Genomic DNA, 17,575 nt, shown 5'->3' with positions numbered 1-17,575 from the left:
GGATGGAAACGTGTTACTGATGTCACGGGTTAAATTCGTTTTCCTTTTTGGGTAAAACACGAGTTATGCAGCTGGAATGTGTGCACCTCATATTTCTAATGAGCCAAGACTAAGAAGCAGACAATTAAGGAGTGTACGGTTGCATGCTATTGAGCCGTCTATATCACAATTCTACCAATAAATCTCTTCAAATACATTAAACAACACTGCTGTTTATTAAGTGGTTAAAAGTCTTAAGATCCAAATCTTCCAACTCATTACCAACTTCTTAATATACAAATTAAATCCTAACTTCTATTCGAAATTAAATATAATCATCTCAATTATATAATTGACAATTAAAGAAAGAGAAAGGACGAGAATCTGAACGAGAATGCAACGTTCCTTATGAACCTAGCTTCTCTTTCAAAAATCATCAAATATATTTGACATACTTTCTAATTTGTCTCTCACGTGAAATCCTTTGTGGGCTTGGTCCACCTTGCTTTATTAATTCGTCCGCTAGTAAGATTTCTTTTCATTCTTATTTTTTCCTTTGATCTTTTCTCCCTACGAATTTCAAATCACTTCCATGTGTATCATGTGTATATTAGGATATCTTTGAAGACTTTGTTTAGATTGTGTGGATCTCATACTTCTCGGGCATCTTAATTATGTGATTAAACGGCTAAGGGTGTACAAAGGAAACCGACAAACCGCACCAAATCGAAAATCCGGACCAAACCGAGAAAACAACTTGACTAGTGATTTGGTTTGGTTTTAAAAAGAAAAACCTGACCACTTTTGGTTTGGTTTGGTTTTAACTAAACAAAGTCAAACCGAATCAAACCAACCCGACATTACACGAATAAAATATTCAAAAATATTTTATACATAAAAATATTTATTTATAATGTAATTTATAAATATTTCTTAAACTTTTTCATATTTTTTTGTCTTTTAACATATTATTTCAAGCTTGAAATTAGAATTTGAATGATCCAATAGGTTGTATAGCTCATAGCTATTAGTAACTCAACTAAAACCCAATAAAAATCAAATCAATACTAATGCTAACAAAAGAAAATCAATTCTAACACTAAAAATGACAATATGTTGGATATCTATTCTTTAGTTTTATATTGTTTATACAATGAAAATAAATAACTTAATTTTATTTTTTTCTTTAATATTTAGCCATGTAATTAATATTTATTAGTCGTACTTATTTTAGCATGACTTAGTACTTTTAGATTATGATCATTTTCTATATGTCTTATAAATTAGCCGTATTTATTATCGCATGACTTAGTGCTTTTAAATTATGATCATTTTATTTTATGCGATTTCATCACATTTTTTGTTCAATATTTTAGTATAACGTAATCTCTTATCTCACATTTTGAGTTATTTTCTTAAAAATATCTTAATTAGATAGTCGTATCTTACTAGGACTAAAGAAATATTGAAGTACAAATAATATATTTGAGAAAAGACATAAATCCCCCCTCAAACTTGTCTGCAAAACTCACTTAGCAATTTAATTTAACGGGCGTTTATTTACCCCCCTGAACAACTTTCAGGTTAATTAAATGGGGAAATTTCAGTAATGTACAATTTAGCATACAAAATTACATTTGGGTAGACATATTTTTAAATTTCAAACCTATGACCCAACAAATTATGGTCGCAGCTTGTATATATAGCATTATAATGTACACTTTATACAACAATATACAACTTTATACACCTACTGTAGACAATGTATAAACCTTGTATAAAAATGTATAATAACGTATAAGAGGTGTTTATACACACTTCTACGGTGTTATGCAGTGTTATACAGTGTTTATACAGTGTTATACAGTGTTCATACAGTGTTAAAAGTGTAACATAGTGTATGTGTTTTATACACACTTTACCCTTAAAAAACACCAACATTAGAAAGAGATTTGGAAGGAAAAAATAGCATCTTAGAGTTTGATATGGAGGGGAGGGGGGGGGGGGGGGGGGGCTATCTTGGGTAATAACTTTAAAAAACAAAAATGGGATGAAGGCTTAAAAATGTAAGAAAAACAACTATGGCCATTTCGGGTAAATACTTTACCCAAAATGCCATAGAGTGTTATTTTCCCTAATTAAATACCACCCTAAGATTATAATACCACTCTCACAATGGAAAGTGTATTACACACGCGCCAAGTCCCTGCCTTGACAGCACCACCTCAGAGCCACGATATAAAAATAAGGCGGCCCGCTGATGTGTCTATTATTATAATATAATTTAAAATAAAAAATAAAGATTGACACCTTCTTCTTCACACCCCCCACCCCCAACCAAACCCACCTTCTTCTCCCTTCCTTCATCTTCACACCAACCCCCCCCCCCCCCACCCCCCGGACCCTGAACCAAACAACCAAATATCAGAGACCAAATTGTATCATATTCTCACCTCAAAACCCCTCCTTAAACACTTGCAAACAGCCACAACCTCAAAACCCCCAAAATCAACTAAATGCATTTCCTCTTCCGTCGAACCCAACACCACTACCAACGTCAACAATGGCGAACACTCTTTAACAATGCTGCACTTCCCATCAACCACATCAGAGACCGTGGACTCGACCATGTTGTCGAAAGAGAAAAAAACCTCTACTCTTAAAAAACGATGTTGGGCAACTCCGCCATGGTTGTCCCTTTCCCCTCGACCAGTTCCCACCTCTTCAACCCAATCTCACATATGAAATTATCATCAATTGGCTTCGAATTTCAAACACCCTTTTGAATCTTTAGATCTAGGTAGTGAAAATTATCCCAAATTTTGAATTTCATCATCTTGGTTTAGTATATTACTGAAACATAGTCGTCTTCATCATTGCCGTCGATCAATTTCATTGGAAAAAATGGCGTCGGCGATAACTTTCCGGCCGACCAAACCCACATTAATTAATCTATCTAAGAAATGAATTTCATATTTCTTTTATCATGTAATAAAACACATTATCCAAATTTGTTTACAAAGAAAAGGAGAATGACATGGAGAAGGGGAAACAATATTGACGGAATTGGCAGAGGATGGGTGGAAAAGAACAAGAAAGAGAAAGGAAAAAGAGGAAAGAGAAAAGATAACCTAAAATGAAAATAAAAATTAAGAAAAACATAATTAAGTTTAGCTAATAATAAAGCGGGTTGTTGACACCCAATTTTGTCCCGCCTCTCCTCCTGAAATACCTATTTACGCTTCTAATATTTTAAAAAAATAAAAAATAATATATATTATAATTATTAGCCTCTTTATCAATACTGGCACTTCATTATTCTATTACAGTTACTATTATTATTATTATTATTATTATTATTATTATTATTATTATTATTATTATTATTATTATTATTATTATTATTATTATTTATTACTATTATCGTTTTGGTATTTTACCAGCTTACGCACATGCATCGCATTTATCTTTGCATAATTGAATAATAATATTTATTTTACTGTGGATTTTCAGAATATTATTGCACGACTATTACAACGCCATTTGTTTATCTGAAGACTCATAATTGCATATTTTATATTAAATAATATTTTAATACAAGTTATTTAAATAGGTCCTTTATTTAAATGTAATATCCCAATCGACTCATATTATTTGCGGACAAATTCACAAAACCAGCCCACATTTTAATTTACGTGGCCACATTTTAATTCACCCCAGCCCAAATAATTAACCAACATTTCAGACCAGCCCATCTTTTTAATTTTGACCAGCCCATTCACTTAATATCAGTCCAAAAGATATTAAACCAGCCCATACCACTGACCCGACCCGGACGGCCCATTCTTTCCCTAAAACCTAATCACCCCCCCTTTCCCTATTATTTTCTCTTCTCTTCTCCGCCGCACCTCCCCTGCTCCCTTCTCCCTTTTCTATCCCTCATCTCTCTCATCTCCTTCATCTCCCCCAGGTGATCTCTGCCACCCCCACTCCGCTTTGTCCCCCCCACGCTTCTGCCGCCCCATTTCACCCTGTTCCCCACGCTCTTCCCTCTCTCTTTTTCACAAGCAAACCCGAAATATACCCTATAAAGGATCCGGTCTTGAAGGGAGAAAAGAAGGATTTTTTGATTGGGAAAACCCCCCAAGAACCGGGAGTAGTTTTTTTTTCGATTTCATAAAATTCCCCAAAGAACAAATTTTAAAATCGCAGAAAGCCCCCCTAAGAACCAAGGCTTTTGAATCGCAAAATCCCCCTGAAATGAAGTTCTGAAACAAGCTCGTTTTGTTGTTTTTTTTTTCTTTTTTAATCTCGAAAATCTCTAAAATATAAGCTTTTTTTTTAGCCGCATAGAATTCCTTAAAAATCAGTCCTTTAGCAGTTAGTTTTATTGTTTTAATATCGAGTCAAAGGTTGCTACATCAATTTTGTTTCGTTTTGCCTTTGGTATTGCTTTGAATCCGAGCATCGCAAGCTTGGATTCGATAGTGTTCGAGTAGATTGGAAACCCCATATACCCACTTCGCTGCACCCGAAGAAGGTAATTCTCTCATTATCTTAGCATTTCTATTTTAATTCTTCGGATTATAATATTATGTTATATTAGTTTAGAGATTAGTTGATTTATTAGCTTTATTAGAAGTAGATTAGATTAGTAGTTTCAGTAATTTCCTTCTTTATCTCAGAATCCTTCTACTTTTAACTCTATTTGTCTGTTTCGTATAAGATTAGCTTAAGTTTGTTTTATCTAGCTAAAAAATAGTTTTCTTTGCTACTGTATGAAAAATATGAAGTTTTACTATGTTCTCTTTGCGTTTTCTCCCTTAGTATATGGTGAGGGTCAATATTAAGAGCAACTAGTTAAAACTCAACAACTTGTTATCTTTAACGGAGATAGAACTAACAATAACCAATACGTACCTTTTCCGGATCTGGATTTCGATTAAACATTGAGCTAATTTTGTTCACGATCCAAGAATAGTCATACATGATAAACGTAACTAAATGTTAGCTGTTTGCCAACGGAACAGAGTCATTAGTTATGAATATTTTGTTAATTTCAAGTTTGGTTCCGCCTTAGCTTTCCCTCACTGTGGTGTTTTCAATTAATGAGTTTCCGGATAACCGTAGTTAACGGATTCTAAAGGATGCCTAACCCCTTCCCTTTAGGATAATATAGAACCCTTACCTAGAATCACACTGATTAAGCAGACTATTAACGGAGGTTTAGTTAGCTTTACCTTAGTTAATAATTAGGTGCCCTAATTCACCTTAAAATCAATTAGGTGGCGACTCCTTAAAATAAAGCAATTTAGGAATCTCCAATATGTTATACCCCATTTTAACCGGGTTGAAGCGGAGTACAACATACATGGCGACTCCGCTGGGGAGCTTTAGGTTCTAACCATAACAAACTTAGGTTGATAATTAATTTGTTGGATGTTTGGTTGTTTCCTTTATGTTTGCTTTTATTGTTGCCTTGTTTGTTTCTTTTATGTTCTTTTAAGTGATTGCTTTATTATGTGAAATTTTCTATGTAATAATATGTTACTGCTTTCCTTAAATTGGCATTCCGGTCATGTTTCCTCCACTTCTGGAAAACTCACACTATCACACGTACACGCGAGGTGTGTTTTGCGCACCCACAATTATTTCTTCGTAGAATCCAAATTTTAGGAGAGTTGGCGTATGCGCGGGGTGCCCGAGTAACGGGGACCGCGTAGCCTTCTCACTCGAGTAGTCTGCTCGGGAACCCTGTGTCTAGTAAGCCAAATCTCAGAAAACCTTAAGATAGAGCTTTGCCACCAATTTTATTAAGTCATGCATGCATAAGCCTTAGGTGGGTCGGTCCCTGGTATCGACTCCACAATTAGGAAACCTACCAAATTGTCGACGGGTTTCATAACCCAACGACCGTAAGCATATTATGTGTAACGTGATAATGATAGAAGGATCCAAGCCTAGTCATGATGATAGTTTTAGTTTGGATCTCTTGAATGAGTGAGAGCTTGGGAAGAACTGGTTTGCCATTTACTGGTTTCTTGTTTTCAGTGTTCTTTTCTTCCTTGTTAAATTACTTTGGCCATAATGAGAATATGTGGATATGTTCACCTCCTCTTCACATATGGAAACTAATACTGTAGTCCTCTTAGACCATTTCAAAATTGGGTGTCAAACCTGAAAACATGTTAAGATTTGAGAGAACTTGTGTCTAACATTCTGTCTTAGTGGTTAAATTCCTGAACTTTTCTTTCTTGGTAAAATAAAGGCTCCTTATCCTTGCGATATAAACTCCATATGCATCTAAATTAAACCATGTAGGCTAATCTGTTTACTTTATCCCCCTTTAAAAACCATATTTTAACCTTGTTTATGAAATACACATCTTCTCAAATATAAAGATCTTCAATTTGGTCTGACCACCATGAGCTGTGCCTTAAAATGTGGTATATCTTCCTAAGGTAAGCCAGTAGTGACTTTCTTTAGCAACTCACAGTGCTTTGAGATATTTGTGGCACTTCATGATAAAGGAGTACTTATAAATAGCTAAGTTTTGAGAAGGCTAATGCCGAAGCTAACTAGTTTGTGTGTATTGAGATTGTGATACTGAGATTAAGTCATTTAAATAGCTACAACTCGACCATTTTCCTTCGGGGCAAGACATGAGATTAAGTCATTTAAATAGTTGCTCTAAGTTGTTCTCCCCTTTGTTTTGCTTTCAACATGAACTGATTTTCAACACAAGGATGCTCTTTGGTTCTACTTTAGCATTAACTTTCTCCCCTCAAAACCAGTTTTAGAGAAATTGATCGTTAACTTTTGTTGAAATTGGACCTTCATAGCTATAAGTTTTAAGTCTTGAGCTAAGTTACAGTTAACTCTTTGTCGTATGCTTGAGTAAGAACAGTTATAAATCAGTAACTTCTCATTTTTAAACAGTTATAAATCAGTAACTTCTCATTTTTAACTAATTCAGTTGGCTGAAATCTTTTGGAAGTTAATTTCAAACCATAAGTGAGTTTGCTTCAATGATTGATGTAGATCTAGTTTTTACTTGTATGTTTTTGGCATGCTACACTAAGATTCTGAAATGACTTTGGTTCCTCATTCTTCTGCCTATTGGTTTAAGTCATGTTTGCGTAAAACAAAATGCAGAGAATTTTAAATTTATATTCTTCAACCAGTAATGACTGTGTTCCTTTGGGGAATTAAAAAAAAATGGGATAACTAAGCAAGCTTTTAAGTAGTAAAGTACTTTAGCTAACGTTAAACTTCAATTTTGGTCTAAGTAAATTAGCTATCCCATGAGAAGTATAACTGTTAAGTTGAATTATTTTGCATGACTGCTGAGATCAATATATGGTTCAGGTTCCCAGTTAGTTATTGAGAACTTTTGAATGTTGATATATGTTCTAAAGGTAATCCTGGTGAAGCTAGAGGAAGCATTCTCAGGGACTGGAAACAAGAATTGGTAGTAACATTTTCTGGGTGTTATGGGATTTTCTCTAACAATGTTTTGAGAAGGATTTTCTGTAACAATGTTACAGACTAGAGTCATATTGTTAGTCTTATGTTGGTGAATTCATAATCACTATAGCTATGTTAACATAGAAACTTATAGGGCAACTGAAGAGTATTATCCATTATATTAGAAGCCTGATGACTCAATGATAATTTGTTATAGGCCACTGTTTTAGGAGGCTAATATGGTAGCAAATAAGCTGGATAACTTGGGTGTTCATAACAAGTCGAATACGTTTCTCTAATGGAACAGTTTCTTGCAAATCCACCAGTTCTAGTGCCAGTGGCATCTCCATTTTCAGAGATATCTCCAGATATTGCACCTCTTTTGCCTTCTTCTGGTGGTGTTGTACCTCCAGTTTCTTCTGTGCCAATTATTCCTTCAAATCCTAGCAAAAATCCAGATGATATGATGTACCCTATTGGCCCTGATTCTGCTGCTCTTGCACCTTCTGCTTTTTCACCCATTTCTTCTGTTGTTTGTTGTGTTTCTCTTACAACCTATCTGTATATTGCAGTGTTTCTAGTAGTCGGATTATTTTGTTCGATTTAGACATCTGATATCTGAAACACACTGATTCAATTGGAGCTAACAGAGGAAGGCTTTTAAATCATTTTTGTTACTGCAACTTCTGAGTGAATGTCACTATGTTGGGTTCGTTATTTCTGTATTTGAAGTAAGTTCTCCTGTTGCTGTGTTGGGGCTGAATATTTGCTGTATTTCGGGGCTAAAAGGTGCCATCTTTTGTGTCAATTTGCTGTTTCCATTTGGTTTGTAACTGCTACATCTTGTCTGAATGGTTCCTGCGTATTTGAGGTTGAAAATTGCCACTATTTTGAGTAAATTCGCTGCTACTACACTAGATACAAGTGTTGGACCTTGCGCAAAACTGTTGCTGCTTTATTTGAGCTTTGAGGTTACTGTTGCTGCATTCCTAGAGCCAATTGCTACGGTGTTTTCTTGATTAAAAAAAAAACTGCTGCTGCTGCTATACTATTTTAAAGAGCAGATTGCTACACTTAGTTTTTGGGAACTAATGTTATAATTGATCTAGTCTTGGACCAATTTGCTACTGATGGCTATTTGTCGCTATTGTCTGTGTAGTCTGTTTGTTGTATGTTAATCATCAACTGTTGTCTTCGATTCTAGTAGAAAGAATACTTACTTGAGCTCACGCTCACATTTTGTGATTGAGCTGCAATCATGTGGGTGGCTAAGTTGTTGGCCTCAAATAAACAGATGCTGAATTGGTGTCCCAATGCTGCACTTTAAAAGGCAACAACTGCTGCACTCTAAAACAAACAGACGCTTCATTTAAGCTGTTATATTTGATAGACTATTGTTGCACTTCAATGAGTTTGTCGTTGTATTCTATGGGCTGCATCTTTAGTAAATATATGAGTTTGGAGGCTAAATATTATTTTGCTTTTCCTGAAGTCCGAAATGCAATACCTTGAGCAAACTGCTTTCATCATCTATTCGAAATGACGCTTTCTGATCTCGTTTGGTATTTTCCCAGGGAAAATTTATATGTGGTGTCACATAGTGTGCGAAATCACCTTTGCTCACTATTCATTGTCCGTTGAGCATTGAGCAAAATCCTTCAAGGATGGTGAACATGTGCAACCTTAAGCACACAAGAATGTTTAAAGTACCCATATGGATCACTTTCTCATGGAAGACGAGTGATAGAGAGGATAAAGAACATGTTAATTTAAGTGTTAGTTCGATTTATATGCGGTTGGTCAATATCACAGAAGTGAGAAGTTGAATTTATTGGTGGAAAAGAAATCTATAGCAGGAAGAGTTAAAAGTAGTCACAGTTTGGGTGTGGGAGTGTAATAAAGAAATCTCAAGTGCTTTTTCATTCAATAATCGGCAATCAGTGAATTAGTTAATTTTTTTTTTTTTTTATATATTCCTAATACAATCTCTCGTCTTGGGTGTTTGTAACGTCAATCTTCCTTGCCTGTTTTTAGAAGATCGGAATTTGCTACTTAAGCTTTCATATTGTTTTAATTGATATTTATCAGTTGAGTTGTAGTTTCTTTAGGGACCTATGCTTTGATATGTTTGATTATGTGTTTGTGAGTCATTCAGTAGGTGATACATATCCTTTTGATGCATATGAGTGATTGCAAGAGAATTGATGTTAGGCTTTATTTGTATTGCTTGATATGATAGTTTGTGTTGAGCAGGAAATAGCTTTATTGACTTTTAACTTTCCAAACTAATGGTGGTGATCCCGCTGTCCTAAGGTGAGAAGCATTCGTGCTTGGCCGGACGAATGATATTGTGGAGACCGAAAAGCCGGAACGTGGGAATTTGTAGTCTAGTATGTTACATTGTCATCTTTGAAGCGTGACCAAGTGCAAAAGATTTAGGCCAAGTCTTAAGATTGTTTTTACATTATATCATCTTCTATGTATTTTAGTCACTTGCCTCATCAACACACTCGTTTTTATTTATTTCAATGAAACCTGGCCTTTTATTTCCAAACTCAAGTTTCTCAATTAAATGGCATGGATCACTCTATCATAATCTCGAATATTTGGCGTTAGGCCTACCTCTGGCACAAAGAGGTCCCTGCATATTAGGACGTCTTATCAATGTTTGTAAGGCGTTTGCTTGCTTGCTAAGTGGTTTATTTGAATTTATTTGCAATATGCTTGCTTTTGAATTTATTTGCGATTATCACCTGATGCCAAACTCATTACTTAAACTTATTTGCAGGCTCTTATTTGAATTTAGTTATTACTTGATATTTACTAACATCATTTTTGTTTCAGAAGAAAAGAAAAATTCATATTTGCTTTGCCGCACAATTGCATATTGTTCATTAATTATTTTGCATCACCTTCACTTCAAAAAAAAAAAAAAAAAATCCGCGTTAGCGCACTTTAGCCACTCTAGAGCACCTTTAAGATCGTTCGCATTCTTAGCATGACTCCCGACAAATTTCTAATCGTCGGAGGGAATTTCCTAATTTTCGCATACATGAACTAGCCTTGAAAATCCTTAAAGTTAGCTCTTATCATTCCAACTTTGTTTCAATAGGCATTCTCTTATCATTATTTGCTTACTAACTCAAATCTGTGTCGAACAATTTGTCTCGCATCAAACTGCAAATTCTAGAGCTTTTTGTGTCCTTCTTTTATGGGTATGGTCTTCTGTCTCAAACGACGGAACATTTGACCCATTAGCTCTATGTCTCGTAGAATCCATTTTGTACTCGGTTTACGTCATGGAACTTTTACTTTCAAATTCTATCATTTTCAGCATTTATCGTTTCTTAAATTGGTAGATGTCCAAATTTATTGGTCCAATCTATCAAACGACACTTCTCGATAATTGTTCGATTTTTGTCATCAAGTTGTTCAAGAATGACTGTTCAAGTACCTTGCTTCTGCGGAGCCTTCGCTCAGTCAATCGCGTCATTCTGGGTCGCTGAAATTCATCTTCGCGCACCTATTAATTTCAATTTTTGGCGTACAGGTCGAAGGACAATCTCATAGGTCTCATGTCCTTGACATTTTGCAACCCGCCAGTGCTTCATAACTCTCGGGTATATTAAATTCAACTGTCTTGCGCCCGATCAATCATGATCTTCTCTAAGCTAATCTCTTGCATTATTTAAAAAAAAAAAAAAACTTTTACACACCATCCGAACTACGTTTGACCTGATTTCCTGTCGGATACAGGATACGTAGGCAGCCTATATAAGGCCCGGTCTTATTTACTACAAATTTTAATATTCCCCAAATGAAGGAGCATGAAACTGGGACAATTTTGGAATGCAACCCAAGACATTTTTTCAAAACGTCCTAAAACTGGGGCAAATTTTTTAAAAATATGTTGGAATTGGTAAGAATTAACTCAGAACCAAGCTTTGGCGTTCGATATGAGTCAACCTTTTTCAAATGGCATGTTCTACTCCAATGTAGTCTTCTTTTCTTCCGATTCATTCTCAACCGTCAGAGCTAAATAGCTGATGATTCATTTTCGTCCATTCGTTTCCTTTATATGACTCAAGTCGTCTCTAATCTAGAGCCTGCTTAATTAGATCACTAAAAAAAAAGATATATATATATATATTGTTTATGAAGCTTTTGCTTCGTGCACTAACATTTTATTTTGTTTATGAAGTTTTACTTTTCTCTTTAAAAGGTTGTCTGACATTGAACATTGTTTTGGCTGCGAATCTGCATTAAGGACGAGACTACAATGGCAGAGAGATTTGAAGCTTTCAACACCGGTATGGGTTTGGTGCAAGAACAGAACGATAGCAAGGGAAAGGTGGTTCGAAAAAATATTGTAGCCAATCTGGGAAATACCTTAAGCCTTCTTCCTAACGCAACCTCAACTTCCAGCAACGTTTCCTTAGCCATTTCGCCTCACTTAGATCCTACCTATACCATTCCACAAATGCCTTCAACCTACACTCCCGATCAAGTAACGATAATTCCTAATCCTCAATTTTCCATAACCACCACTCAATTCGAGAAAAGTAAGAAAAACGAACTGGCAATATCCCCATACAGGAGGCCTGGAAAGGAAATCAAGTCGCTTTACCATGAAGAGTTGGGAAAAGAACTCCACAATTTGAGGAAAGTCATTAATGAAGAGTTATGTTCAAGGAATTTCCAGATTTTGAAGTATGAAGATTTGTGTGTGCATCCAAACGTTGAGCTTCCGTTAGGGTGCAAAATACCTAAGTTTAACACTTTCAATGGGAAGGGAGATCCCGTCGCTCATTTAAAGGACTATTGCAGCAGATTAATTGGTATTGGACATAATGAAGCCGTACGAATGAGATTGTTCATTCAAAGTTTATCAGGATCAGCACTCTCTTGGTACACTAAGCAAGATTTTAGCAAATGGCTTACGTGGGAAGATATGGCCCGCGGATTTATAAAGCAATTCGAGTTTAACAATGGAGGCGATCCGCACATAGCCGATTTGCTCAGAGTAAAGAAAACGCCACATGAGTCTTTCCAAGAATATGCCATACGATGGAAGTTAGAAGCTTCAAAAATACATCCTCCATTATCCGAGAGGGAATTGATCTCAACCTTCATCCAAATTCAGGAAGACTTATATTATGATACGTTGCTCGGAGCTTGTGCACACAACTTCTCTGATTTGATTAGGATTGGTAGAGAACTAGAAAATGCCATTCAAGAAGGGAGAATTACAGATAGCTCAGCAACACAAGCCGTTCACCAAACCTTCCAAGCGGAGATACTAGGAAATTTGCAAACTGAAATGAAGCAAAACCAATTTGCTTCCATGACTATGCATCAAGCGCAATGCCATAAAAATCACCAAATTTTTCAATCTTATGCCACTATGCAATGTCCTCGTCAGCAAAACTCCCAGCAAGGCTACCAACGACGGGTTCACCAAGCACAATCAAGCTCTCAACATAAAAAGAAGAGGAAATCTTTTTGCTTCACTACTCTAAACGAACCATTGGCAAATATATTTAAGAGGTTGAGTGCTAAGGGTATTCTACAACCAAATAAGGGATTTATACCTAAGCATCCACCGCCAAACTTTGATTTATCTAAGAGTTGTGCTTATCACTCAAACATTCAAGGACATGACATTGAAGAATGTCCAGCACTAAGATTTAAGATTCAAAGCATGATTGGAAGTGGCAAGATAAAGCTACAGCTAGAGCCTTCAACCGGTAATATTGCAAACACAAAGACAACTGTTGTTAAGGGTGATTCATCGAAACTGGCACCAAGGCATTTGAAAAGAAAGCGCGCAGACTGACAGGGACATCATCTCGCCACTCGAGAATATCATTCTCCACATGCCCATCTTTAGGAATAGCCGCTATCTTGTAATCGTTTCTAGACTTTTTTTCAATGAACTACGGTCGACCTGATTCCTGTTGGTAGCAGGATACGTAGGCGCCCATGTTGGGTCCGGTCTCAATAAATAAAAATTCCAATTCCCCCATAGCCGAACTGGAGAAATTTTGCAGACGGCTTATCCCAAGCCATATTCACATAATCAGATTTCCGCAATGGCATAGCAACAAGAAGCGCAGATTCAAAGCCAAAGCTCAATGTTCAACGCAAGGCAACCACTTCCTTTTATACTAACAAATTTTCTTTGAGTAACGCAGAACCGATTTTTAGCTACTCCTCAACGATAATGCACGGCATACGAATCTTAGCATCAAGAAAACATCACGAAAGTCATGAAGCAAAGGATGATTCAAAATCAACACGAATTTCGAAACTCATAATTTTCTTTGAGCGCAGAAATTTTATTCATGGAAACATTTTAGGAAGCTGAAATATCACCCAGGCTTCTAGTTGCGGAAGCCGAGGTATGCTTACAGCTTTGCAGGGACTGCGCATCGAGCGGTTTGAATCTTCCTATAACACGCACAAATATTATTGCTTTCAAATGCTCTGCGCATGCACTACTATTTTAAATACCACGCACCGCATATGCACTACTGCTTTAAATTCCACGCACTGCATGCCGTACTATTTTAAATACCACGCACTGCATGCACTATTATTTTTAATACCACGCACTGCATATGCACTATTGCTTTAAACTTCCCGCACTGCATGCACTACTATTTTAAATACCACGCACTTCATATACACTATTGCTTTAAATTTCTCGTACTGCATACGCACTACTGCTTTCAAATGTCCCGCACTGCAAAAGCACCGCACCTGCATTGCATTATTACTTTCAAATGCCCCGCAAAGGCACAGCATCATTGTTCGCAAACGCACAGCATTTGGGTTCGTCCACCCTAAAATAGGACATATTGGGTTCTTCCACCCTAAAATAGGATGCTTGGGTTCGTCCACCCTAAAATAGGATACTTGGGTTCTTCTACCCTAAAATAGGATACTTGGGTTCTTCCACCCTAAAATAGGATACTTGGGTTCTTCCACCCTAAAATAGGATATTGGGTTCTTCTACCCTAAAATAGGATACTTGGGTTCTTCCACCCTAAAATAGGATGCTTGTGTTCTTCCACCCTAAAATAGGATACTTGGGTTCTTCCACCCTAAAATAGGATATTGGGTTCTTCCACCCTAAAATAGGATACTTGGGTTCTTCCACCCTAAAATAGGATATTGGGTTCTTCCACCCTAAAATAGGATACTTGGGTTCTTCCACCCTAAAATAGGATGCTTGGGTTCTTCCACCCTAAAATAGGATACTTGGGTTCTTCCACCCTAAAATAGGATATTAGGTTCTTCCACCCCAAAATAGGATGCTTGGGTTCTTCCACCTTAAAATAGGATATTTGGGTTCTTCCACCCTAAAATAGGATGCTTGGGTTAGTCCACCCTAAAATAGGATACTTGGGTTCGTCCACCCTAAAATAGGATACTTGGGTTCGTCCACCCTAAAACAGGATGCACGGGTTCTTCCACCATAAAATAGGACATTTCGGGCTCAACCGCCTTTTATGATGCATGGGCTGCGCACCGCCCTTTGCATCGCCTTCATATATTGCCTGGGCCATGCACCGCCCTTTTAAATTTCTGCATAAGGCTGTGCACCGCCTTTCATATGATGCATGGGCTGCGCACCGCCCTTTGCATCGCCTTCATATATTGCCTGGGCCATGCACCGCCCTTTTAAATTTCTGCATAAGGCTGTGCACCACCTTTCATATGATGCATGGGCTGCGCACCGCCCTTTGCATCGCCTTTCATATGATGCATGGGCTGCGCACCGCCCTTTGCATCGCTTTCATATATTGCCTGGGCCATGCACCGCCCTTTTAAATTTCTGCATAAGGCCATGCACCGCCCTTCGTAATTTCTGCATAAGGCTGAGCACCGCCTTTCATATGATGCATGGGCTGCGCACCGCCCTTTGCATCGCTTTCATATATTGCCTGGGCCATGCACCGCCCTTCGTTATTTCTGCATAAGGCTGTGCACCGCCTTTCATATGATGCATGGGTTGCGCACCGCCCTTCGCATCGCTTTCATATATTGCCTGGGCCAAGCACCGCCCTTTTAAATTTCTGCATAAGGCTATGCACCGCCTTTCATATGATGCATGGGCTGCGCACCGCCCTTTGCATCGCTTTCATATATTGCCTGGGCCATGCACCGCCCTTTTAAATTTCTGCATAAGGTTGTGCACCGCCTTTTGCATCGCTTTCATATGTTACATGGGCCATGCACCGCCCTTTAAATTTCCGCATAAGGCCATGCACCGCCCTTTTAAATTTCTGCATAAGGCTGTGCACCGCCTTTTGCATCGCTTTCATATATTGCCTGGGCCATGCACCGCCCTTTTAAATTTCTGCATAAGGCTTTGCATCGCTTCCATATGTTGCATGGGCTGCGCACCGCCCTTTGCATTGCTTTCATATGTTGCATGGCTGTGCACCGCCCTTTCATAATTTCTGCACAAGGCTGAGCATCGCCTTTCATGTTGCACGGACTGCACATCGCCTTTGGAAAATTTTCTGCATAAAACATCGCACCGCATTTGCTTTGCTTTATTATTACTTTTAATGCCCCTGCGTATGCTCGCAGCCGCATAACACCGCACTTGCATCGCTTTATTTCAATATTTTATTCTTACTGACTATTTTTATCTAGTTTAAAGTTTCGCAGGAGCTTTAGCGCAACGTGGAACTATTTCTTCGGCAGCGAACTGGGGCAATACGTCGGGAAGGATAAGCAGACTTTTCGACAAGGGTCAAAGATCTACCTCGAACACTTGGCTCCAAATCCAAATATCCCGCTCGCGTTCCAAAGGGTTCTATCACAATACCCAGTGTCATCATAACTCGACACTGGGACAATATTTTTGCGAAGATTCGCATCAAATCGTGAGTTGCCAGTCATAGGTGTCGTAGTTGTCCCAGAACTACACTCGACCTGATTCTCGTACAACCCGAGATATGTAGGCAACTCAGAGACCAGAGTTCGGTCATAATCCTCTCAAGTTTCCTTTAGCCGGGACAAAATAGGCTACTGAGTCAACGTCTTTGCCCGACAACTCTTTCATCATTACCGGGCAAAGAGGGACAAGTTGTTGACACCCAATTTTGTCCCGTCTCTCCTCCTGAAATACCTATTTACGCTTCTAATATTTTAAAAAAATAAAAAATAATATATATTATAATTATTAGCCTCTTTATCAATACTGGCACTTCATTATTCTATTACAGTTACAATTATTATTATTATTATTATTATTATTATTATTATTATTATTATTATTATTATTATTATTTATTACTATTATCGTTTTGGTATTTTACCAGCTTACGCACATGCATCGCATTTATCTTTGCATAATTGAAAAATAGTATTTATTTTACTGTGGATTTTCAGAATATTATTGCACGGCTATTACAACGCCATTTTTTTTATCTGAACACTCATAATTGCATATTTTAATACAAGTTATTTAAATAGGTCCTTTATTTAAATGTAATATCCCAATCGACTCATATTATTTGCGGACAAATTCACAAAACCAGCCCACATTTTAATTTACGTGGCCACATTTTAATTCACCCCAACCCAAATAATTAACCAACATTTCAGACCAGCCCATCTTTTTAATTTTGGCCAGCCCATTCACTTAATATCAGTCCAAAAGAAATTAAACCAGCCCATACCACTGACCCGACCCGGACGACCCATTCTTTCCCTAAAACCTAATCACCCCCCCCCCCCCCCCTTTCCCTATTATTTTCTCTTCTCTTCTCCGCCGCACCTCCCCTGCTCCCTTCTCCCTTTTCTATCCCTCATCTCTCTCCTCTCCTTCATCTCCCCCACGTGATCTCTGCCACCCCCATTCCGCTTTGTCCCCCCCACGCTTCTGCCGCCCCATTTCACCCTGTTCCCCACGCTCTTCCCTCTCTCTTTTTCACAAGCAAACCCGAAATATACCCTATAAAGGATCCGGTCTTGAAGGGAGAAAAGAAGGATTTTTTGATTGGGAAACCCCCCCAAGAACCGGGAGTAGTTTTTTTTCGATTTCATAAAATTCCCCAAAGAACAAATTTTAAAATCGCAGAAAGCCCCCCTAAGAACCAAGGCTTTTGAA

General features: G+C 37.6%; 2 protein-coding genes across 2 annotated transcripts; both read left to right on the top strand.

The window, feature by feature from the left end:
• Window positions 1–7,374: 7,374 nt before the first annotated feature.
• LOC132644127 (classical arabinogalactan protein 25-like) lies at window positions 7,375–8,279 on the top strand. Its single transcript, XM_060360685.1, has 2 exons — window positions 7,375–8,026; window positions 8,097–8,279. Exons 1-2 carry the CDS (start codon window positions 7,745–7,747, stop codon window positions 8,277–8,279), a joined length of 465 nt encoding a protein of 154 aa, XP_060216668.1. The 5' UTR covers window positions 7,375–7,744.
• A 3,446-nt stretch (window positions 8,280–11,725) lies between these two features.
• LOC132644126 (uncharacterized) lies at window positions 11,726–13,282 on the top strand. The gene has a single exon (XM_060360683.1). It carries the CDS (start codon window positions 11,726–11,728, stop codon window positions 13,280–13,282), a length of 1,557 nt encoding a protein of 518 aa, XP_060216666.1.
• The last annotated feature ends 4,293 nt before the right edge of the window (window positions 13,283–17,575 follow it).

The sequence above is a fragment of the Lycium barbarum genome, chromosome 6 (assembly GCF_019175385.1).
Source record: "Lycium barbarum isolate Lr01 chromosome 6, ASM1917538v2, whole genome shotgun sequence".
NCBI classification, from domain to species: domain Eukaryota; kingdom Viridiplantae; phylum Streptophyta; class Magnoliopsida; order Solanales; family Solanaceae; genus Lycium; species Lycium barbarum.
This window is presented reverse-complemented; position numbering and strand designations above follow the sequence as displayed.

Bases quoted from the DNA above. Each gene is read 5' to 3' on its own strand.
- LOC132644127 (XM_060360685.1), top strand. From the start codon at position 7,745: ATGGAACAGTTTCTTGCAAATCCACCAGTTCTAGTGCCAGTGGCATCT. The intron at 8,027-8,096 runs GTAGTCGGATTA...TGGAGCTAACAG, and splicing joins TGTATATTGCAGTGTTTCTA to AGGAAGGCTTTTAAATCATT.
- LOC132644126 (XM_060360683.1), top strand. From the start codon at position 11,726: ATGGCAGAGAGATTTGAAGCTTTCAACACCGGTATGGGTTTGGTGCAA.